The sequence below is a fragment of the Euleptes europaea genome, chromosome 19, assembly GCF_029931775.1.
Source record: "Euleptes europaea isolate rEulEur1 chromosome 19, rEulEur1.hap1, whole genome shotgun sequence".
Classification (NCBI taxonomy): Eukaryota; Metazoa; Chordata; class Lepidosauria; order Squamata; family Sphaerodactylidae; genus Euleptes; species Euleptes europaea.
The window spans coordinates 31,805,657-31,829,466 of NC_079330.1; the positions used below are offsets into that span (position 1 = coordinate 31,805,657).

The 23,810-nt window shown below is 46.4% G+C and overlaps 1 protein-coding gene across 1 annotated transcript in view; it reads left to right on the forward strand.

Moving 5' to 3' along the window:
* USP32 (ubiquitin specific peptidase 32) overlaps positions 1 to 23,810 on the forward strand; it is a 249,919-nt gene that overhangs the window by 167,757 nt on the left and 58,352 nt on the right. Inside the window, exons 8-15 of the mRNA XM_056865259.1 lie at positions 9,207 to 9,322; positions 9,827 to 9,889; positions 11,654 to 11,737; positions 14,992 to 15,053; positions 16,118 to 16,220; positions 19,952 to 20,144; positions 22,678 to 22,853; positions 23,528 to 23,668. Of these exons, the coding sequence (XP_056721237.1) occupies positions 9,207 to 9,322; positions 9,827 to 9,889; positions 11,654 to 11,737; positions 14,992 to 15,053; positions 16,118 to 16,220; positions 19,952 to 20,144; positions 22,678 to 22,853; positions 23,528 to 23,668 (938 nt within the window). The remainder of the gene's footprint in view (positions 1 to 9,206; positions 9,323 to 9,826; positions 9,890 to 11,653; positions 11,738 to 14,991; positions 15,054 to 16,117; positions 16,221 to 19,951; positions 20,145 to 22,677; positions 22,854 to 23,527; positions 23,669 to 23,810) is intronic.

Here is a 23,810-nt window from a genome sequence, read left to right on the forward strand (position 1 = left end):
GCCGCAGTGTGCAGGAATGCTGCGGCGCCCTTTAAACCTCCTCTCGCCGCCTGTCAGCTGTTGGGCAGTGAGGGAGGGGGGAAGAGAAGGAAGCCAGCTGTGGGCGTGCCTGCATGAGGCGTGAAGCTTTCAGCCTTGCTGGGCCCCGCGCTTGCTCATGTGGGTTCGAGGGGATCGAGGAGGTGGAAGGCGGCGAGGAGGAGCTGCTGCTGGAGCCTGGAGGCCCTGCCTCGTTGCTGCTGGCATCGCTGCCCCCGCTGTTATCCCCCGGGCTGGGCTCGGTGCTGCTGCCACTGGCAGGGGCCTTCGAGGGGGGCGGCAGGGAAGAGCGCCAACACAACACCTCCCCCCCCCACCGTGCGCGCGTCAGCAGGGCTGAAGGCTTCCTGCCTCGCACACACGTGGCTGGCTTCTTCCTCTTCCCCCCCCTTCGCCCCCCAACAGCTGACAGGCGGCGGGGAGGCCAGCAGCAACGATGCCGGGCCTCCTCCTCCAGGCTCCAGCAGCAGCTCCTCCTCGCCGCCTTCCTCCTCCTCGTCCCACTCAGGCGGCTCCCAAAAGTTCAGCTCCAGGCTGCCGCCGCCATCGTCTTCCTCCTCAGGCGCCTCTCCCCCGGCCGTTTTCGCCCGCCACCTTCTCCTCCTCCTCAGGGTGCTCGCGGAGGGCCAGGCGGCCCCTCAACAGCCGCGCGTCCGCCAGAGAAAGGCCTGCTGTCCCCCTCCGTCCTCGTCCTCCCCCCTCTCCTTTCTCCCCCCTCTTCTTTCTTCCTTCCTTCCTTCCTTCCTTCCTTCCATCCTTTCTTCCCCAGTCCCTTCCTTCTCTTTCCTTTCCCAGTTCTTTCCTTCCTCTTTCTTTCTGTCCCTCCCCCACTCATTCTTTCTTTCTTTCTTTCTTCCTTCCATCCTTCCTCCCTTTCATCCTTTCTTCCCCAGTTCCTTCCTTCTCTTTCCTTTCCCAGTTCCTTCCTTCCTCTTTCTTTCTCTCTGTCCCTCCCCACTCTTTCTTTCTTTCTTTCTTTCTTTCTTTCTTTCTTTCTTTCTTTCTTTCTTTCTTTCTTCCTTCCTTCCTTCCTTCCTTCCTTCCTTCCTTCCTTCCTTCCTTCCTTCCTTCCTTCCTTCCTTCCTTCCTTCCTTCCTTCCTTCCTTCCCCAGTTCCTTCCTTCCCCAGTTCCTTCCTTCCCCAGTTCCTTCCTTCTCTTTCCTTTCCCAGTTCCTTCCTTCCTCTTTCTTTCTCTCTGTCCCTCCCCCACTCTTTCTTTCTTCCTTCCTTCCTTCCTTCCTTCCTTCCTTCCTTCCTTCCTTCCTTCCTTCCTTCCTTCCTTCCTTCCTTCCTTCCTTCCTTCCTTCCTTCCTTCCTTCCTTCCTTCCTTCCTTCCTTCCTTCCCCAGTTCCTTCATTCTCTTTCCTTTCCCAGTTCCTTCCTTCCTCTTTCTTTCTCTCTGTCCCTCCCCCACTCTTCCTTCCTTCCTTCCTTCCTTCCTTCCTTCCTTCCTTCCTTCCTTCCTTCCTTCCTTCCTTCCTTCCTTCCTTCCTTCCTTCCTTCCTTCCTTCCTTCCTTCCTTCCTTCCCCAGTTCCTTCCTTCCTTCCTTCCTTCCTTCCTTCCTCAGTTCCTTCATTCTCTTTCCTTTCCCAGTTCCTTTCTTCCGTTCTCCATCCCTCCCACCTCCCTTCCTCTACTAGGGTTGCCAACCTCCAGGTGGTTACTGGAAATCTCAAGCACTTATGGCAAAAACAGACAAAAATATGCTGATAAGTCAATCACTCTATTGTATATACAAAACGCAAAATGCAAAACAGTGCTATACACAAATCAATTCCAAAGGAGAAAATACAACAGCCCGTATGTTTCAAGGTCCTTGCAGCTTGTAAAGGAGTCCTTGCAGCTGTGTAAGTGTACTCCAACAACAGCCCGTGTATTTCAAGGTCCTTGCAACTTGTAAAGGAGTCCTTGCAGCTGTATAGGTGAACTCCAAAATAGGTTTCCGGTAAAAGTCCTATTTCGCATGAACGCTTTTTCATCGTTGGCAGTCCACTATAAAATTATCCACAGAACATTTGTTCTGGCTGAACAAGCTCTTAGCTCACTTGTAAAGGTGGATGGCGAATCTATACAGTTTTGCATTTTGCGTTTTGTATATACAATAGAGTGATTGACTTATCAGCATATTTTTGTCTGTTTTTGCCATAAGTGCTTGAGATTTCCAATAGTCACATTTGGGGCACTAGTTTTTGTTTCGGTTGCACAACCTCCAGGTGGTGGCTGGAGACCTGGCAACCCTAGCATCTCCTCCCCAGTGTACCTATAGTTAAATAAGACTTAAAACTTTAATTAAAGTTTATCAAGTTAATAAACAGTGTACCTACCTATATAGTTTAAGTTTAAGAAATTTGGCTCTCAAAAGAAATCTCAATCGTTGTACTGTTGATATTTGGCTCTGTTGACTAATGAGTTTGCCGACCACAGGCCTAGAGCATCCCTGACAAGTGCTTGTCCGGCCTCTGCTTAAAGACTGCCAGTGTGGGGGGGGCTCACCTCCTCCCCAAGCAGCTGATTCCACTGTCGAACAACTCTTACTGTAAAACTTTTTTCCTAATATTCCAGCCGGTATCTTTCCTCCTGCAATTTAAACCCATTGTTGCGAGTCCTATCCTTTGCTGCCAACAGGACCAGCTCCCTGCCCTCCTCCAAGTGACAGCCCTTCAGATACTTGAAGAGAGCAATCATGCCCCCCCTCGACCTCCTCTTCTCCAGACTGAACATTGCCAACTCCCTCAGCCTTTCCTCATAGGTCTCCAGGTCAGCCTGAAGTGGTACAGCCCTTCTCTCTGTCACAGGATTCTTCATTCTGTTGTGTGGACATTCTCAGGCTTTCAGAAACACTTGCTGGCTGATAGAGGAATTCATCCATGGGGTTATCAGCTGGCAGTGCTGTTTTCGTAGCTGTATTGGTGTTCGTTGCTTTTGCGGCATTTTAGCTAATTGATAGATTGGAAGTCTGTTGGACTTCGCTTAGAGAAATGAGGTAAAGGTGTAGAGCAGTGCCACGTGTGAATGCAACCAACATGCATTTGGAAACGTGTGCATTGTACGTCTTTGAAGAGGTTGGCTGCAGCAGCCTGCTAAACATACAACCGGTGGCAAATCCACTGATTCCCCTGCCCAGTATCTGAAGCAGCGCTTGGGTTTTTCATGAAAAAGAATGTATCAGTCTGCTTTTATCTATTTTTAAAAGTCGTCGTCTTTTCTTTTCTCGATCCTGCCTTCCCATAAGGGTGCAAAACTCAAGAAAAATTGGTCTTGCATAACATTTAGATAAGAGGGCTTTTAAATACTAATTCCTAATCAAGCCTGGGCTCTGTTAATTCGATCTAGTATTGTGATTTACTTCCCCATTTTATGCCAGTTATAATCAGTTCTGCATCCAGGGCTGCCTTGTTTGTCAGTTGCCGTGTGTGTGTTTGGCTGGATTTTAATTTTTCTCTGATAAAATATTCATGAACACAAACTGTTTGCACCGTTTTATGATGCTGACGCCTGCACTCATGTATATTTAGAATAGGAGATGTTTCTGTGCTGGAAATACAAATGTTTGCTTTTCAGACATGTAGAGAAAACTGGCATGTTTTATTTTCTCCATTCCCTTGTTCTCGCTTGGCGCCTCCTCTCAGCTTGCAAAATAGCTTCATTCTCCAAGGCCTTTCACAGGCAACCCTTCAGAAACGCCTGCCTGCGTGTCTCTCTGCTGCTCCCTCATTTTTATTTAAAACATTTGAGCATTCCCTTTTCTGTCCGTTAAGGAGTTAACCACAGTGTAAAACAAATGATCAGAGCTCATGCAGACCACAGTAAAACTGTTCTCCCAGCAAGGAACCAAAAGCCGTGGTTGAAATGACATTGCCAATGTTTTGACTTGCCACTCAAAGCCAAAGGTATTTATTACAGTCCATGACTAGCAAATACAGCAAAATTACAAAAATTGGGAACAATTAAAAATAATCATGGTACACATCAACCATGAATACAGATAAACGTAACATATTTAACATACTAATGCTTCTTAATGAATACTAAAAATAAAATAACCCCATGGATTTAAAATCTATACCACTCTTTAATTTAAGAACACGTCTTAGTTTTTTTGAGGTTGTAGACCTGGGCACAAAACCTGGCAACCCTTCGTTTGATGGTTTTTATTCGATAGGAGATATTCTATTTTGATTTTATTAGATCTCCCTAGGAATCTTTCCAACAATTGCCCTATAGTTTCACTGCGAATTTTGTTGTATAAAGCACACCCCAGCAATATGTGCTCAGTTGATTCAATCTCTCTTTGTGGGCAAGCACATAGTCTCTGTTCATAGAGTGTTTGCTTATATTTCCCCTCCAGTACAGCAGAGGGTAAGGTGTGGCTTCTGGCTAGTGCAAACGCCCTTCTGGCTTTGTTAGATTCCAGAAAATTCAGGGGGGCTGCTAGGACTGCAGTATATATATATAACATTTTCAGGTGAAATGACTTGCCACTCAAAATCCTCGTAAGGGAACCGAGCAAATCTCCTTGCGGGGGGTGGGAGCTCTGCAGGCTGTGTGCCATTGGCGAGAAGGCCCTGACTTGTCTGGGCCCCGGCAGAGCTTCATGGGTGGGGTACCAAGAGCAGGGCCTAAGTGAGGGGATTGGGTTCATTTCCCTTTCATCCACACGCATATGCTTCTCATCACCTGTCAGTTGTGTGGATTGTAAACAGGGATGTGTTCTTCAGAAATTATCGTTTTAATTCCATATTAGAAGGGCAAGAATATCAGTTGTGTGATATATCAAGAGTTTGCTATTGGAAAGTTGTGTCTGGAAAAGTTTCTGTTTCAATAAATACTGGGAAAATATCAGTACTCCCAAAACAGAGTGAAAATTATAATAATGTTCTTTCCAAAATTACAAAAAGAATGGAAACATATTTGGAAGTGCATCCATGCAGCAGAAGGCAGGAGAGGGAAGAAGCGTACCCCAGCTGGTCCATGCTACACTGGTCCTTTGAAAGGCCCCTGTTTCAATAGGTTGTAGACCTGGACTGCCGAGACCTGCAGAAAGGCCTCCCAACCTGATTCCAGATATTTCCAGTATTTACTGGAAATTAAACACCAGAATTAAAAGGATCCCCATGGCGCAGATTGGTAAGCTGCAGTACTGCAGTCAAAACTCTTCTCACAACCTGAGTTTGATCCTGACGGAAGTGGGTTTCAGGTAGCCGGCTCAGAGTTGACTCAACCTTCCATCCTTCCGAGGTTGGTAAAATGAGTACCCAGCTTGCTGGGGGTAAAGTGTAGACGTCTGGGGAAAACAATGGGCAAACTACCCCATAAACATAGTCTGCCTAGTAAACGTTGTGATGTGACGTCATCCCATGGGTCAGTAATGACCCGGTGCTTGCACAAGGGATTACCTTACCTTTACCTAAATAGTAGAACTGGGAAGTATTGGCAGTGCCTTTCACAGTATCAGATATTGATGATCCAGGCATTTAATTAGTTGGCATTTAATTAGCTGGCAATATCCAATTGGTGGTCATGTTGATTGTCCTTGATTTACACTATGTAATCCATCTTGAGGCTAGTGAGAAAGGCGGGCTGTAAATAACCAAATTAAATAAATAAACCAAGTAGCAGCCAGGTTACGGCAACCCCATAGGTTTTTCAAGGCAAAAGACGTTCAGAAGTGGTTGGCCATTGCCTACCTCTGTGTAGCAGCTCTGGACTTCCTTGGTGGTCTCCCATCCAAATGCTGACCCTTCTTAGCTTCCAGGATCTGATGAGATCGGCCTAACCTGGGCCATCCATATAGAGGCAATATCCATTTTTTTGCCATTAAGACACAGCTGACTCATGGCGACACCGTAGGGTTTTCAAGGCAAGAGAGTTTAGAGATAGTTGGCCATAATCTGTCTCGGTGTAGAGACCTTGTATTCCTTGGTGGTCTACCATCCAGATACTAACCAGGGCTTAGCTCCTGAGATCTGATGAGATTGGGCCAGCCCGAACTATACAATTGCACACTTCTAATTGTAACTTTGTGAAGCAGGGAGCTCCTAGAAAATGGTGTATGTTTCTTGCTCTTGGTTGATAGCGGCCCACCCATTTGGTCACACATTTGTTGACCTCTGCAGTTCAGGGGGCTGGTTCTTCCCTTGTTAAAGCCTTAAACAAAAGGCCTGGGCCCAGGTTTCCTGAGAGAGTGGCTTCTCCCCGACGGCTCTCCCTCTGGGAGTCAGTCAGCCTAACAAGACTTTCTCCAAGAGCGTCACATCCTTCTGAGGCAGGACAAGTTACCAAAGGGAGCCACACTTCCTCCATGCTGGCCCCCATCCTTGGGAACTCACAGAGAGGCCTGTCAGGTTCATTCTTGTTCATTTTTAGATCAAAGACCTATTTTGTGTGTGTGTTGGTTTATAATTCCAGAAAGCCTTTAGCTAAGAAGAAGAGTTGGTTTTTATATCCCGACTTTCTCTACCGCTTGAGGGAGAATCAAACCGGCATACAATCACCTTCCCTCCCCCTACCCACAACAGACACCTTGTGAGGTAGGTGGGGCTGAGAGAGCTCAAAGAGAGCTGTGACTAGCCCAAGGTCACCCAGCGTGCTTCATGTGGAGGAGTGGAGAAACCAACCCGGTTCACCAGATCAGCGTCCGCCACTCATGTGGAGGAGTGGGGAATCGAACCCGGTTTTCCAGATCAGAGTCCACTGCTCTTAACCACTACACCATGCTGGCTAACTGGCATGCACCATTGCAGAGTAGTGCAGATTCTTTAATTCTGCCATTTTTTAACAGGTCATGTTTTAAGAACATCAGAAGAGCCCTGCTGGATCAGACCAGCGAGGGTCCATCTAGTCCAGCATCCTGTCTCACACAATGACCAGCCAGTTCCTCTGGAGATCCAAGGACAGGGCATAGAGGTCGAGGCCTTCCCCTGATATTGCCTCCTCGCACTGGAATTCAGAGGTTGACTGCCTCTAAATGTGGAGATTCCCTTTAGACACTGCTGCGGGGTGACATGATAGAGATTTATTAAATTATGCATGAGGTGGAGAGAGTTGAGAAAGAGAACTTTTTCTCCCTGTTCCCAAATACTAGAACTCGAGGGCATCCATATTTTATTGTTTTGCTTGCATTTTATTGGTTTAGAATGATCATATTGGCTATCTTGAGACATGCAAATTAAAAAATATCGGCATAGATATTTCACATGAGTGGAGCAGCCCTCGAAGGAGCAAACTTTCCATTCTGCCTCCTTCCCTTTGTTCCCCCTGAATTCATGGCCCTGGGGCTGATGAACTCTTGAGAGCAGAATGGGGACAAAGTGGGGGGGGGGGGCAGTGGGAGACAGCAATTGGAAATGCCATAGCTAGAATCCAGGCCCACGCAGGCCCTCTGCTCTCATTGATGCCCCGTACTGTGGTCCATACCTTTCTTCTGGACCTGAGGGCATTCCCTCTCTCTCCCTCCCTCTCTTTCCTCCCTAGAGAGGGACCTGGCAAGATTTTTCCCCACATCCGTAGCCTGTCCTTGCTTTCCCAAACCCGGCACAATCCTTGCTGTGCTGCAGAGAAGCAGCAGCAGGCACTGAGACTTCAGAGATCTACAGTCTGGCTCCCTGTTGTCCAGTGGATGTACAAGCCCTCCAGATTCTCACAAATCAATAAGAAATAGCTGGTTTAAGCTACTTAATTTTGCATTACTTTGTGGAATTATATATTAGAGGTGGTGGTTGGATTTCTGATCAGCCCTCAGGTGGGAAGAGAAAAAATAAAGTCTAAATGCATTGGCCGGTGAATGATTAAATACCTTGTTTATCCATCGGCCGTAGGAACTGGCTAGTAAACACTTGGTGTACATACAGCAAAACATCCTGTCTCTGAGCAAGAATCAAACACAAACATAACAGTGTTGTTAGCACTGTGTCAATTGTACCATTTAAAATACAGATCTGTCACTGTTACAATAAAATAAAGTATGCCGCTAGTCTTAACGTCAGATTGTGAACACTGCAGAGCTAGCCACAATTAGAATATTTGTCAGATGATCTTGGATAGATACCTGGAATCAGGTTAGGAGCTGTTGCAAAATAATCATGGCATCTGTGTGGTCTGGTTTGAATGGTCTGGTTTGAATGGCCTTGAATGGCCCTGGCTGTGTTATATTTGCAAAGCCCAGCAGCAGATGAAAACGTAAGCTTGTAGTTGGTCCTGCAACTAGGATGCCCTGATGTTGCCAGCTGCCTGCCAGCAGGTGACGATGGTGCTTTTATACTGTACTTTCACGTGTCCAAAGTGCTGCAGATATATGTTGTCTTCTTGTGATCCTTACAACAACCCTGTAAGGTAGGAAGGTCTTAGTGTCATCCTGCAGGCAGGCTGAACCTGAGAGACTCCGGTTCACCTAAGGTGAGTTCATGGCAGAGGCAAGACTCAAACCAGGGATCTGCTAATTCGTAACTCAGTTTCATAGCCAGCATGCTAGAGTAGAGTTCTGTACAACGTAAATGTATCTTTTGTTTTATTTTTTAAGATGCCCAAGATCTGTTTCTTTAGTTTAGCATATCACTTTTAAGGAAGTTTTAACAAAAAATGAGACCCCCCCACTCTCACCCCCCAAAAACTTGAGCCAGCCTGGTGTAATGGTTAAAAATGGTAGACTCTAATCTGGAGAACCAGGTTGGTTTCCCCACTCCTACACATTAAACCTTCTGGGTGACCTTTGTCTAGTCACAGTTCTCTCGGAATTCTCTCAGCCTCACCTACCTCACAGGGTATCTGTTGTGGGGAGAGGAAGGGAAGGTGATTGTAAGCCAGTGTGAGACTCCTTAAAGGTAGAGAAAATTGGGGTATAAAAACCAACTCTTCTTCGTGAAACCAATAGAGAACAATGCGGTTGCATCTAGTCTTGGTAGAGATGACTCCCAGGCTGGGTGCAACGTGGTTGAACTGCTGCTATGCCTTAACCTCTAGGACATCTGCCCTAGAGATTCATACTTAAAACCTGAAGAGCCCACGTCTGCGTGCATGTGCATGATGCACATAAGCATATCTCTGGAGTTGAGTTGACTCCGTGTGGCATTGACCACTCTCCTGTTATGGCTGAGATGAGCTATAGTTCCATGGACAGCACACTCCGAGTCTTGCTCGAAGAATAACCTTGCTTCTCCCTCTCTCTTAGTTTGCTTCAAGGTTTTCGATGTTGATCGTGACTGCGTTTTATCTCGTGTTGAGCTCGAGGAAATGGTGGTTGCCCTTTTGGAAGTATGGAAGGATAATCGAACAGATGACATTCCTGTAAGCTACATTCAGAATCACCTGCCTTTATGTGTAAAAAGCAAGGCAAACAGCAAACTCAGTAGCCTGTATTTTAAGATACTTTGGTCTCATACAGAGTGAAGCGCCCTTTTTACCAAACACTGATCAGAGTTTGGTTGCAACCTGATTGTTGAGTCTTGTAAACTGGCAGATTATCCAGATAGTTTCAGTAGGATAGCCATGTTGATCTGCAGTAGAAAAGCTAGATTTGGGTTGAGTAGCACCTTAAAGATCAACAAGATTTTTGGAGTATACAGTTGCTTAGAGTCAAAGCTCCCTTCGTCAGAGATTAAGGGAGCTTTAACTCTCGAAAATTTAAATCCCGAAAATATTGTTAGTCTCCAAGGTACTGCTGGACTGGAATCTAGATAATCCAGAGATGCTGTAAAATCCGAATATTTCTGCTTTGTTATGTAGGCATGATCAACTCTTGAAACCCTCGGTCTCTTAACTATGTGTAATAATTCTTCTTCTTTTTCTAAGGAGCTTCACATGAATCCAGCTGACATTGTAGAGAGTGTCTTGAAGACTCATGACACCACCAAGGTAGGAAACTGCTTATATGCTTTCTCCTGTTCATTGCAGGACTGAAGAATCATCTGCTCTTTAAACTGTCTTTTCATGGTTCAGACACAACCAGTGAAACCTTTGAGTACCACAGAAGTAAGGTGGCTTGGTCATCGTGTCATGAACATTTTATTGTATTATGTTCAAGTCGATTCTTAAGACCGTGAATTTTAACCTGCTGGCTCAGCTCTGCTTAGTTCAGGGTTCCATTTCCTACCTTTCCAAGCGAATTCCAAGGATCCCATTGCTGTTCTGAATTGGGGCTGAGGGTCAGTATTGGGCTGGATGAGGGTGAAAAAGTGGAAACTTAATCATGACAAGTCAGAGGTTCTCCGGGGTAATAGAAAGGGAGACCAGGGACTTCATATCTCTCCTGTCTTGGATGGGGTTATACTCCCCTTGAAAAGCCAGGTTCGCAGCTTGGGAGTGCTGCTTGACACAGTGGTCAGAAAACCAGGTGGCTGTGGTAGTCTGGAGTGCTTTTGCTCAGCTTCAGCTGGTGCGTCAGCTGTGTCCATTCCTGGGTCAATCAGATCTAGCCCTTGAATCAATGAGAGTGTTCCTCGAAGAGTGTTCTCAAGCTGCAACTACTGCAGAATATTGCGGCTCTACTGCTGGTTGGGGCCAGCTATCGGGAGTACGTGAGCCCAGAATTACAGCAATTGCAGTGGCTCCCAAGTCCAATTCAAGGTGTTGGTTTTGACCTTTAAAGCCCTATGTGGCTTGAGACCAGGGTATCTGAAGGACTGTCGTCTCCCATATGTTCCTGCCCAGGAATTAAGATTGCGGGGAGAGGCCCTCCTGATTGCTCAACCAATCAGAGTTGCTCTTTTGGTGGGTACACAACCAATCAAAGATGCTCTTTTGGTGGGTACACAAGAGAGGGCCTTTTCAGTGGCAGCCCCACGTTTATGGAACAACCTCCCCAGGGAGGCCTGCCTGGCCCCATCAATTTCGATCTTTAGAAGGCAGCTGAAGACTGTTTTATTTAGAACTGCATGTAATTAAAGCAGTCCTAAATGGTGATTTTAAACGTTGGTTTTGTTTTTTTTAAAAAAATAAAATGCATTTTATTACTATTGTAAGCCACCTTGAGCACTGTAGGAAGGAAGGTGGCTAATAAATATTTTAAATAAATATAATAATGAAGAGAGTAGAAAAAAAGCTCCCTTGTGAACTTCATTATGTAGCACTTGATGGTGTTAGTGGGGGCCTCATATGATGGAATGCCTTTCTGTAATAAAAAACCCCCTCCCTATAAGTAGAAAACCAGGAAGTTCTAGGCTAGCCTATAACATGACAGGCTAGCCTAGAATGTATCTAGACATGTTTTAAGGCTTGTTTTAATGTTTCTGTTGTTTACTGCCTTGGGGACTCTTAAGAAAGGCAGCCTTAAAATGTGTATAATTAAGGAGTGTTCAACCCTATGAGCTCCATCCTGTGGTCTTAGATGTCGAGACACTGGTTCACCAGCATCAGTGAGAACAAGGCTGTTTGTTTTCATGGCCACTTAGGAAATACGTTGTTCTTGAAAGTAAAGCCAGACAGAACAGGCCCTGTATTAGCGGTTGCCGTTTCACCTCAGAAAGGGGGCATATCATGCTGTGCCTCTGCTAGGGATCTCAGTGGTAGGGCCAGGTTCATACAGGTAATGACTGCATATGTATGAAAGAGAGTGGAAGTGAAATATGAGGCAAACACTTGATGAAATACTCACACTCTGCCTTCTGTCTGTTGCTTCAGCTCGGCCACCTCACTCTGGAGGATTACCAGATCTGGAGTGTGAAGAGTGCTCTTGCCAATGAATTTTTAAATCTGCTTTTCCAGGTAGGTTCCACACAATCTGAAACCTCTGTTGCATGGCAGCTGTACGGGCTTTACCTACGTGTTTGCGGTTGTGGAATGCCAAGCCCTGTGTTGGCTCTTGTGCCTGACATGTTTCAGGATCTCTCTTATTTCACGGAAACAAAACTTGAGTGAGATGCTTCTCCTTGCCTGACTGGTGCTGAGTTCAAATTCAAATTTATTAATATGGTCGACTGACCAATCACGTGCCAATACATCAAAATTTCCAGACTCAATAGTTTTGCACCACAGAATCACAGACTGCTCGTACATATAAAGGTGTAAGATCAATAAAAGCAACCCCTGGTTAAAATTATCATCTTAAAATTGATTAAATTGTAAAATATTCTAACAATCATTAAAGTTCTGCAACTGTTTCTGAGTTTAATTTGTACACATCCCAAAGCCTTAAAGCACAAATCTGCCTCTTTTTTTGGGTGGTGGGGGAATCTGTGCAGTACGACATGCACAAAGACCCAGTTATGACTGCTCTTAACCTTTATATTAGAAAACCTGTATTCTAAATTACAGCCCCTTCCTTAGAAACTAGGGAGGGAATTTTAACCAAGAGAATAAAAAGAAGAAGAAGAAGAGTTGGTTTTAATATGCCGACTTTCTCTAACACTTGAGGAAGAATCAAACTGGCTTACAAGAGAGGGAGGTGGTAACCTGGGCCTGATAGCCAAACTTTGGCTTAATCTGTGACTGCCATTTTCACTGGCAGGTCTAGTCACCTGTGGATGCACTACTAAAGTTTCCCTTCTCTTAGCAGACTCCTCTTGGGAGATAACCATTCAAGCAGCCAAATTTTGCCTCCAGTCTAGTGGGATTCATAAACGGCTAATTGAAAACCTTCCCCCATAGAAGATCTTTCCTCCTCTTCATCAAATCATCCCCCCCAGAATCATCAACTTATTTTATTTTATTTTATTATTTTAACCTAACTTTGATTTTTATTCAGAGCTGATATTGTATCGAAATAAAACTTGATTGATTGATTGATTGATTGATTGTGGGTGCCCTGATGCCCGTCTGCCAATTAAATCAGTTGCACGTCTGGGACTGCTGAGTGTTCCAGTCATCTTGTGGCAGTAAATTTGTGGTTGGCCAAAGCCTGTTATCTCTACCCACTGCTTAAACAAAAAGGGAGACTGCAACCAAGAAATCAGAAGGAGATTGAGACTGGGAACGGCAGCTACGAAGGATCTAGAAAAGATCCTGAAGAAGAGGAGCTGGTTTTTATATGCCAACTTTCTCTACCACTTAAGGAAATATCAAACTGGCTTAAATCACCTTCCCTTCCCCTCCCCACAACAGACGCCCTGTGAGGTCAGTTGGGCTGAGAGAGTTCTGAGAGGACTGTGAGTAGCCCAAGGTCACCCAGCTGGCTTCATGTGTAGGAGTGGGGAAACAAATCCAGTTCACCAGATCAGAGTCCACCACTCCAAACCACTGCTCTTAACCACTACACCACACTGGCTCTCTTAATTCTCAGGTGATGATCCAGAATGCACAGGCAATGTTCCTGAAGTGGCTACCCAGTATGGTTCCTACCCCCTTCCCTGTGGTAATTGGGGAAGACAGGAGAGGTGTTCAGAACAAATCCCTGGACCGCGTGCCTTTGCCCGCTAACCTGGCTTAGAAGGAAAGATGGCAGTAGCTTTCCCAGGGAATACCCAGTGTTCTTCCGAAGCGGCAAAAGGGAGATGGTGTAGCAGCCCAAGGGGAGAGAAGCAACAGGTCGCCCTGGCCTCTGAGCATTTCCCCAGAACCTAGCCCAGTGAGACTCAGTGGCCCAGGAGCCACCTGAGGCTCTCTGACATGCCACCTGAGGCTCTTCTGGGCACTGTTCCCCAATGTGGCACCTGCCCCATGTTCCAGGGAAGCGTGCAGTTTCTCTAGCAATTTGGAATGATGTCACCATTACAGGTGCATCTCATTTTATTGTACCTCACAGATATAGCATTTTCAAGCAAGTCTGTCAGCACCATTTTTCCAACAGCATGTGCTCACTTCATGTCTCTGTGTCACATTTTGGTATTGCTTGCAATATTTAAAACTTTTCCAGTATTATTACAGTACATTTTTTAGACATAATGCTATTGCACACTTAATAGACTACAGTATCGTGTAAACATATCTTTTATATTCACCGGGAAATAAAAAGAATTGCGTGACTTGCTTTATTGTGATATTCGCTTTATTACAATGGTCTGGAACCGTGTCTGCAATATTTCTGAGGTAGGCTTGTACTGCGGGCCCAAGATAAAGCTGTTTTATTTTCAAAATACAATACAACTTGCCTGTGAAGATTATATCAAAGTTGTGTAAATGTAGGGTTAACACGCAGCTGAATGAGGTGGTGTAACTGAGGCGTACTGCTGCTGAATGCTAGCCCATTAGAAAAAAGAGAAACAAACAAAATCTCCCAGTAATGGGGAAAGAAGCAGCCCCGTGGCGCAGAGTGGTAAGCTGCAGTACTGCAGTCCAAGCTCTGCTCATGACCTGAGTTCGATCCCAACGGAAGTTGGTTTCAGGTAGCCTGCTCAAGGTTGACTCATCCATCCTTCTGATGTCGGTAAAATGAGTACCCAGCTTGCTGGGGGTAAAGGGAAGATGACTGGGGAAGGCACTGGCAAACCACCCCTTAAAACAAAGTCTGCCTAGAAAACGTCTGGATGTGATATCATCCCATGGGTCAGGAATGACCCGGTGTTTGCACAGGGGACCTTTACCTTTAACCTAATGGAGAAGGACAACTCTAGATGCTCAGAGGTATTCTGGTAATTAAAAGGGTCATAATATGTATTATTGTTTGTGTGTGTTTATAGCAGTGCCCAGGGCATAAAGTAGTCATGTGTCTCTTGCTGAGATCCACAGAGATCTGATGCCCTGCATTGCACAGGATTATTGAGCTGTAATCTACCATTAAGTACATCTGGGACCTGTAGTGAAATCTGCATTTGTTTTTAATGTGGGGAAACTTTTTCCTTTGAATTTTTTGCAGCAAACATTTCTTTGGGACACCACCGCTGCTGTGCACACACATGTAGCTGAGACCAATTTCCCCCAATGTCCAGGGGGTCCCTCGGAAGCTGAAGATCTTTCAGATGCTCGGCCAATGGCAACAGTGGCAATATGCACCAATTGACTGGACTAACAGTCACTCTTGAAATGTTCAAGTCTTTTATGTGTTTGCACATCGTGTTCATGTGTCGTTGTTTTTTTCCATTTAGGTGTGCCATATAGTCTTAGGATTAAGGCCAGCCACTCCAGAAGAGGAAGGTCAGATAATTAGGTATGGTTACCTAAAACTCTTCAGTGATTACATTTTTTTCTTTTCTCTGGCTTTGAATAGAATGCCCTCCCCTCCATTTTACTTCTGCCAATGCATCTTTGCAAATAAAACCTTTCGTGTTTGTTAGTTCACAAATACTTTTGCTAGCCCAGACATTCTGTGTCAAAGGGTGGGGAGAGGGAGCCAACCTTGTCTCATTTGCAAAAGCTTCACTTTTCTGATAACCTGGAAGCAATTCTCACAACACACGAGTAAGTAACAGTTTACAGACTTGTATAATATGCTCTGTTGAGTGGGGGAGCCATCCGCTCCGGCCAGTGGTCAATACGGGTTTACTTTCAGTCTCTGATCTGTATCCTGGCTTGCTCAAAACTATTAAAATAATCTGAGTTGGGAGGAGGTTGGGGAAGAGCATTCAGTCCCATATTGAGGTCTGTAGCTGCTGTTTACCCACTTGATGGATATCCTATTCTATTGCACATCCTCAGAGCAATTACAGCAGTTTTTCCAAATGCTTTTGGAATACTGGTTTTGGATGGCCAGCACAGCATTGCTTAGCAGCTGCAGATGTGAATGATGAAACAGGAAGCCTGAAGCTTGTCTGAAGCTTAAAAAGATGGTGCCTGGATGGGATCAGACTGAGGCTGTGATGATGTCCAGTTTGGACATGCAGGAGACTGAAGTGGCAGACCCCTGGAGCAGTCGAATGGGATTCCCCAACTTGAGACTGTAGGTATGCAGTCACCCACTGAAATGCTCTCCTAGGCAAACAACACACAGGTAGAAAACCAGCACCACGAGTCATGGGGCAAGAGTAGAACCTTTCCCTCTGGTATGATAGTTTTCTGTGTTTGTGGAGTATTTTATGCAAATAAACTATTTGAAGCTGGAATCCACTGCCTGCAATCTTAAACAGTGCAGGCCTTCCTTCCACCTCTGCTGCCTGTTTCTTTAACATGTGTGAACCAGACCTCTGAACTTAACCAGAAGCGCTGGGCAAGTCTTTTACAAATGTGAAGTTTGCTCGTTTTGTTCATTGGGTGTTTTCTTTTTCCTTGGCTCAGGGGCTGGTTAGAACGAGAGAGCCGGTACGGACTCCAGCCGGGGCACAATTGGTTTCTTATTGCGTCTCAGTGGTGGCAGCAGTGGAAGGAATATGTCATATATGTAAGTTGTGCTGAAATTTGGGGGATGGTGGTGGCGTTGAACTGCTAAGCTGACAGAGTAAATAACGAGAGAGGTTCCAATTAAAGTGTTGGGGCTGGTAGATTTCCAACTTTTCCAGTCCCAGAATCCCCCTCCAGCCCCTAGTAGGCTGCCAGGACATGAGGCAGCAGCCCAAACGAAGCTGAGGACAGGAAACGACAGCCTCCAGCACCAGGAAGTGAACTGTAGCGAGCCACTTGCTAACAAGTCACGAAGGAATCCTCTGCACTGCTGCGCGGCCTCGCCTGGTTGTCCTGCTGCCCCACTCAGCTTGCATGCCAAGTGGGGCAGGAGGTGTGGTGCCCTTATGCGCAGCCAGTGCATCTTCTCAAAAGCAACAAAAAACAGACATTTCTATAAGGGTTCACTATCCAACAGGTAGGACTCCATGCCCCACCCATGGGTTATAGACCACTGCATTAAGGAAATGGGGGGGGGGTCAGATTCTAGGTCTGCAATCTCATTAAGCTCATGTATGTTTTTCTAGGTGCCATCTTTCTTGTCCCTTTTGGGTTGCTTCTCCCACCACCCTGCCCCAACCAATCTCTTTGGGTGAAGCATCTGCTCACTTCTTAACTCCCTTCTGCTTGGGCTCGCAGACTTCCTTTATGAGACCAGCTTGTAGTTCTAGATAGGGTTTTATATTAAAGTTAAAGATTTTAACCTGTGCAAGCGCCTGGTCATTACTGACCCATGGGGTGACGTCACATCCTGATGTTTACTAGGCAGACTTTGTTTACGGGGTGGTTTCCCATTGCCTTCCCCAGTCATCTTCCCTTTACCCCCAGCAAGCTGGGTACTCATTTTACCAACCTCGGAAGGATAGAAGGCTGAGTCAACCTTGAGCTGGCTACCTGAAACCAATTTCCGTTGGGATCGAACTAAAACCTATTGCTTTCTGAAACCAAAGTTGAAGAGAGAAAAGACAGAAGTGGCGATGTAGAATTTTTGCATGCATTTAAATGTCAGTGCTGGAACATAATGAATAAGTGCATATCTTTTGGGCAAGCCTTTCATGCACTTGGCAAGGTTTGTTGGAGTGTTGAGGCATCCATTATGTAGTGTGTGAGAATTTTGATGCCTCCCAGCTTCTAGCCCTCATGGCTGTATATAGTTTAAGAAGTAGGGCATGTAGTTCCAGTCCCCATTTCCTCCACAGTCGTTAGCACTAGGGATGTGCATTCGGATAAAGCCAAACCGAAAAAAGCCCACAGAAATACCTTTTCCGGTATTTTTCGGGGGGTTGGGTTTACCGGTTAAAAATTGGCAGCAATTAAAGGGGGCCAAGGAAGCGGATCTCAAATAATGCTGATTTTTTGGGGGCAATATTTGGGGCTGCTTTGGCCCCACTACCATTTTTTTCTCCCTTCCCCCTCCCTCCCCCCTTACTTGCCTGCTGCCTGAGTCCTTGTCGCCACTTGCTGCCTCCACGGCGACTTTGGAGGCAACAGGCAGCAGGGATCTGAATGCTGGGATGCCTCCAGAGTCCATGTGGACTTCAGAGGGGGCAGGCGGCGCAGAACTGAGTGCTTGGCTCCTTGGAGACCAGCGTTCAGCTCTGCACTGCATATTTTTCGAGTTTGGATTTAATGAACATTTTCAATTATTCGAAAAAGCCGAATCCCTTTTATTCGGCTTTTCCAGATATTTCCGGGTTTATTAAACCCAAACCCAGAAAATACCGAAAAAAGTGCACAGCCCTAGTTAGCACGCACAGACCACTAGCTCAGTCTCCAACATTTCCACAAGGTTATCCCAAAGTAGCATATGACTGTATGAGGCTGCCTTACACAGAGTCCAATTGTTACTGCATCTCGCCCTGTGCTGCCCTCTTTGACTGATGGTGGGTTTTCACAGTCCCCAGTGGAGGCCTTTCCCAGCGCTGCCAACCCTTTCTTAGCACTGTTTCTTGGGATCCCTGTAATCCAAGCGTCTAAAGATCTGTATTGGGAGCATTCTGCCTGCAAGGCATGTGGCCTGCCCTACTGAACTTATGATCTCTCATTCCCCAAGGTCTGCCAAGGAGTTAAGAATGGGGGGCAAAGCTTTTAATAGTGCCTTAAGGCCCAGAGGATGGGCTCTAGATTGGAGGGGGGTTGCTGCGTGTATCCTGTGATAATCAGCTGGCTGGAACTCAACTCATCCAAAATTGTTTGCTTTTGTGTGTGTGTGTGTGTGTGTGTGTGTGTGTTTTGTAATATGGGACTTTTTCCTGTTTGCAAACCATTTTGGGGCCCTCCAGGGACCAAAAACACATAATAAATCAAGGTTATGGTAGGAAGCAGTGGCAAGCCCCCACCCCCAGAAGGCAGGGATCTTGGAATGCAGCAAAGCATCAGGACCCTGGACAGATCACAGTGGAGCTGGCTGCAGGGTAGTTCCGGAGTTGTCCCAGCCTGGTCAGAAACCTGTCAAGGGTTGAATCATTACACTGGGGAGGTCTTAAGCCCACCTCTGTGGAGTGGATCAGCTCTCAGAGGTAGCTCTAGCTCTGGCATGGGCCCCTCCTGTGATGCTGTTACGCCTCCTGAGAAAGGGGGATTGGACAGATTCGTGGAGGGTAGACAGGTCTATCAGTGGCTAATAGCCATGGTGACTAAAGGGAACCTCCACATTCAGAGGCAGTCAGCCTCTGGATCCCAGTGCCAGGAGGCAACATTGGGGAAGGCCTCAGCCTCTATGCCCTGTTGTTGGACCTCCAGAGGAACTGGTTGGCCACGGTGTGAGACAAGATGCTGGACTAGATGGACCACTGGTCTGATCCAGCAGGACTCTTCTGATGTTCTTCAGCCTGCTGGAACTGGTGGGATGCCAGGAGCTACTGGGGAGTCTCTGGGTATTGGAGCACCTCGACAGAGATTTTCTTGGGATGGGTGACTGCTGGCAGGTTCTTCTCCGTTGGTGGAGGTATCTTCAGAGGAAGGTTCCACGGAGACAGGAAGGGGTTTTCCAGCAATTCTATTGTCCTTGATGTCCCAGGATTCCTCCTGATGCAGGTACCATGACAGCAAGGGCAGCAAATGCTTCCCTAGCCATCCTTTTCACAATTTTGCCTCCACCCCATTTCCACGATCATGAGAGCTGGCGACTTGATTCCCCCCACCCCTTAGAAATGAAAAAGAGCACTCTTTGGGGTATGAAGGAAACACTAGATGGTGCAGTAGCAGCCTTTTTACAATAAAATGTTGCATTACCCCCTGAACTTGGAATTACCAAGCCCAGCCTCTCCTGGGGTAGGCGAGAAGGTTTCCACACCTGGCAAGTTACTGCCCCAAATTCAAATGGAAAAGCTACTCTGTTAGAACCAGTAAATTTAACGTGAAGGAAATGTCAGCTATAGTGCCCACGAATGGTCGCTGAATCCTATGGAGCCAGAGCCCTCATCAAAATGACTTCTTTCAGGACCTGGAATAAAAATACTTTCCTGGAATATTACAGGATGGTACAATAGATTGAGGGGCCCTGAAGTCAGATCCTATCTTTTAGGCTTCCAGATTATTTTGATCCAGGAAACATGGGCTAAGGAAGATATTAGTTTACCAGGTTTTATTGTTAAAAATGTTGCATTTTTGGAACTGAGATTTCAGCATCCCTAATGGAATATGCTTACGGATATGGGAAATACTAGTACCTTAACTTCAGCACATTCTGGTTCACTTTCCTTTTTTTTTCTCTCTCTCTGCCAATTTCAGGAAGCAAACCCTGTTGTGATAGCGCCCTCATCCGTCTTAAACGGAGGTAAGAATTTGCTCCTGGCTCCTGCATCCCATACGCCAGAGCAGGGAGAAGACAAAACAGACAGTTTAAATCGCTTCAGTGCCACAGAAGAAAAGTGTTCAGATAACATTTCCACTGCGTCAGAAGCCTCAGAGACCACTAGCAAGAGTAAGCATTCAAAATGTTTTAAAAGAGGTTTAAAGAGAGCCAGTGCAATGTAGTAGTTAGACTGCCAGACTAGGACCTGAGGGAGCTGAGTGCAAAACCCTGCTCTTCCATGAAGCTCACCGGGTGACTTTCTCAACTGAAGCTACTTCACAAGATGGTTGTGAGGATTAAATGGGTAAGGGAGAACCACAGACTCTGCCCTGAGCTGCTTGGAAAGAAGGAAAGGATATGAATGTGAGAGAGAAATCTGGATTAGGCCTTTGACACCCTCCTGGCTAGGGAGCTGTCCAACCAACACAATAAGCCAGATTTATTTAAAATTAATTCTTCGAGAGGAGCTTATGCAGCGCCTGGGCAATAATTGCCTAGATATACAGGAACTGGTGGCCAACCACTTTTTCAAGCGCTCTTATGCTCCCTTGTACTTTAGTATTGCCCCAAGATTTGAAACGGGGGTAGAACTATGCAGATAACAGGGTGTGTCTATGTAAATAGTGTAGCTTCATTGTCTCTAGCTCCCGTTGGAGGTCTGGGGGCCAGAACAGGCGTGCAGTGTGCATTTTGGCTAAATGAGCTGGTGGATTGGGTTCTGGAGGTGGGGCAGGAGTGCCTCCTTGGGATTCTGCCCCTGAGATGTATTTATTTGTTTATTTAAAGCATTTATTAGCCACCTTTCTACTTGCAGGAATCAAGAAAGTTGACAATATAAATAAAATAATTTTAAAAAACAGAATAAAAGCAATATGAGTAAAACAGCAATTATAAAAATGCATAAAAGGCCACAATTTAAAAACTCCAGTTATGACTGCAAATAAATAAAAACTGAATCAGTCAAATGCAGTCCTAAATAAAGCTGTCTTCAATGGCTTCCTGAATATTGACAATTAGGGGGCCAGGTTTGCCTCCCTAGGGAAGTTGTTCCATAATCGTGGGGCTGCCACTGAAAAGGTCCTTTCTTGTGTACCCACCGAAAGAGCTTCTTTGATTGATGGGACAGTCAGGAAGGGCCTCTCCCTGTGATGTTAATTCCTGAGCAGGAATATATAGGAGAAGATGGTCCTTCAGATACCCTGGTCCCAAGCCACGTAGCCCTTTAGATACAGAAAAAACTTAGCATGTCAAGGGGAGAGATGGTAGCCCAGCCCTTTCCCTGCTGCACTAGTTTTCTAATTGCAGTGAGACCTTCACCCAGGGGAGCATGTTACTTCACCCACTCTCTGAAGTGATTTGGGGTCCATTCTAGCGCCTCTGCCACATGCAGAATCCATTTGGCCCCAGGGCAGGCTTACACTGAGCACCACATCCCTCCCTTTACTTCCTCTCAGATGAACAGTTACCATTCATTCTGTGGCAAAAAAGCAAAGTTCTGCACTTAGGGGGTAAGCTTGCAGTGTGGGGCCTTGACACCAGCTGGTGGCCTGGCCTGATGGGGGACCCCCCATGAGCAGCAGTATGCAAACCCTCCCTCTGCGTACAGTCCACCCAGCATGACAACGAGCATTTAGCTGGTTTGAAATTAGCCTCATATTTTAGCTGTATGTATAGATTGGGGTCCCCACCTCTTTTTTTAACTATTTAATGCTTTAATGAAGGATGCCCCCCCCCCAGAACACGGTTCAACACAGTAAAGAGTTTTCGAGAATGTGCAGTGTGTGCGCGCGTGTACATATTTGCAAAAGCATAGGTGTCTTTCTTCAGTGCACTGATGGCCCCCACCTCTTTGAGCCTGCAGGCACCTTTTGGAATTCTGACACATCGTGGTGGGCACAGCCCCTAGCCGCTGCAGCTTACCATCAGTCACTGTGAAGATCATCTTTGTGCTGTGGCGGCAGCTGCTGCCAAAGCGACATTTTTTAAAATCTGCACAGCTGATCAGAGCTACAATGGCCAATCAGAAATCTTGCTGGGCAAAAGCCCCACCTGGCCCCACCCACTTTCTAAAAACACTTGGCGGCCACCATGGCTCCCACAGGCACCACGTTGGGGATCCCTGGTGGAGATTCTGGATGAACAACATACATCAGTGGTGTCGATTGCTAATCTCTGAGAATTCCCGGCCTTTGTTTTACTTAAAAAGACATTTCAAGCCTCTGCATCACTTCAAGAAGAGGGCCAAATTATGTGCAGATTGCCTTAACCCCCCCACCCCAGATTATTAGAATGCCTTAACCAGTCCGGTTTTTTCTACTCACCATTTCAAAGGGGGTCACCGTAGTTTCAGTCTTAGCGTCTTAGAAATGCCTAAGTCAGGGATGTCAAACTCAATTGTTACGAGGCCTGGGTATGACATAAATGCCACTTGTTCGGGCCAGGCCATGCCTCGCCAGCCCAGATTGAGAGTGGGGGTGGCTGCCTCGGCTGGATACGAGCTCTCAAGGGGCCGGATCTTGCCCACAGACCTTTATGTTTGACACCCCTGGTCTACGTGAAATGGAAATGTCTCATTGCCAACAGGCTGTTCTTTGTTGCTGGCCCCTATGTTTCCATGCCATCTCTCTCTCTCTCTCTCTCTCTCTCTCTCTGTCCTTTTCAGGCTTCCTTTATGGCTCCTCATCCAGCACCGACATGTGTTTCCCTCGGCAACTGAACACTTCAGACAATAACAACCAGTGCCTGCTTGGATCCAATGGGAACATGTTAGCCCAACTAAATCCCCAGCCACCTGGAGCTATCGATAACCTGCCTCTTGTAACTCAAGAGCCAATGAAGGTAAACTTGTAGCCACAAATAGGAATTTATGGGGCAGGGAGGACCTTTCACCTTGATGCCAATTCTCATGGTAAGACACTATTATTAACCCTTGATGTGGCTGAGCATCATGGAACTGTGTGTGTGGGGGTGCTTTTGCACGAGGTTTTGCAAGTATTGGTCAATAATGTCGATGTAAATCTGGCTTTAATATATGTCTGAGTTGATATGTGGTATCCCATTTCTCTCAACCCTTCCTCAAAATCCACCTTAGTGCTGTCGCTGCAGCTGACTTATGGCAACCCCATAGGGTTTTCAAGGCAAGAGACGTTGGGAGGTGGTTTGCCATTGCCTCCCTCTGTGTAGCAACCCCGGACTTCCTTGGTGGTCTCCCCTCCAAGTACTAACCCGGGCCAATCATTCTTAGTTTCCAATGACTGACGAGATCAGGCTAGCCTGGGCCATCCCAGTCAGAACAAAACTCACCTTAGACTAACTAAGAAGCTTGCCAGAATGAGGCAAGATTCCCCTCCCCTCCTAAAGGCTGTAGAGCTGGGGCCAATTTGACCTCATAATCTCCATCTGCGAACAGTACGGGTTCCAATAATGCTTTTACTCCAGTGCTTGTGCCAGTCTAGGTCTTGCCGTTTTTGGTATTTCCAGGATCTGATCTTCCCGTTTCTTCCTTTTTAAAGGCTCCGTCGCTGACTTTGGAAGGTGGTCGACTCAGGCAGTCCCCCCAGTTAATTCAAGGGAAGCATTATGAAATTGTCCCAGAGCCGGTCTGGAGGGCTCTTTACAACTGGTACACCGCGAACCTGTCTTTACCAAGACCTGTAAGTACACAAAGAGCAGACCTGCTAGATCAGGCCGGTAATCCAGCTTCCGCTGCAAAGAGGCAGCGGCTAGATGTGCTTGGAAGGCCTTACATGGAGGCCAGAGGCTTCCTCTGCTGTGCACCCCCCCAAGCACCAGTGT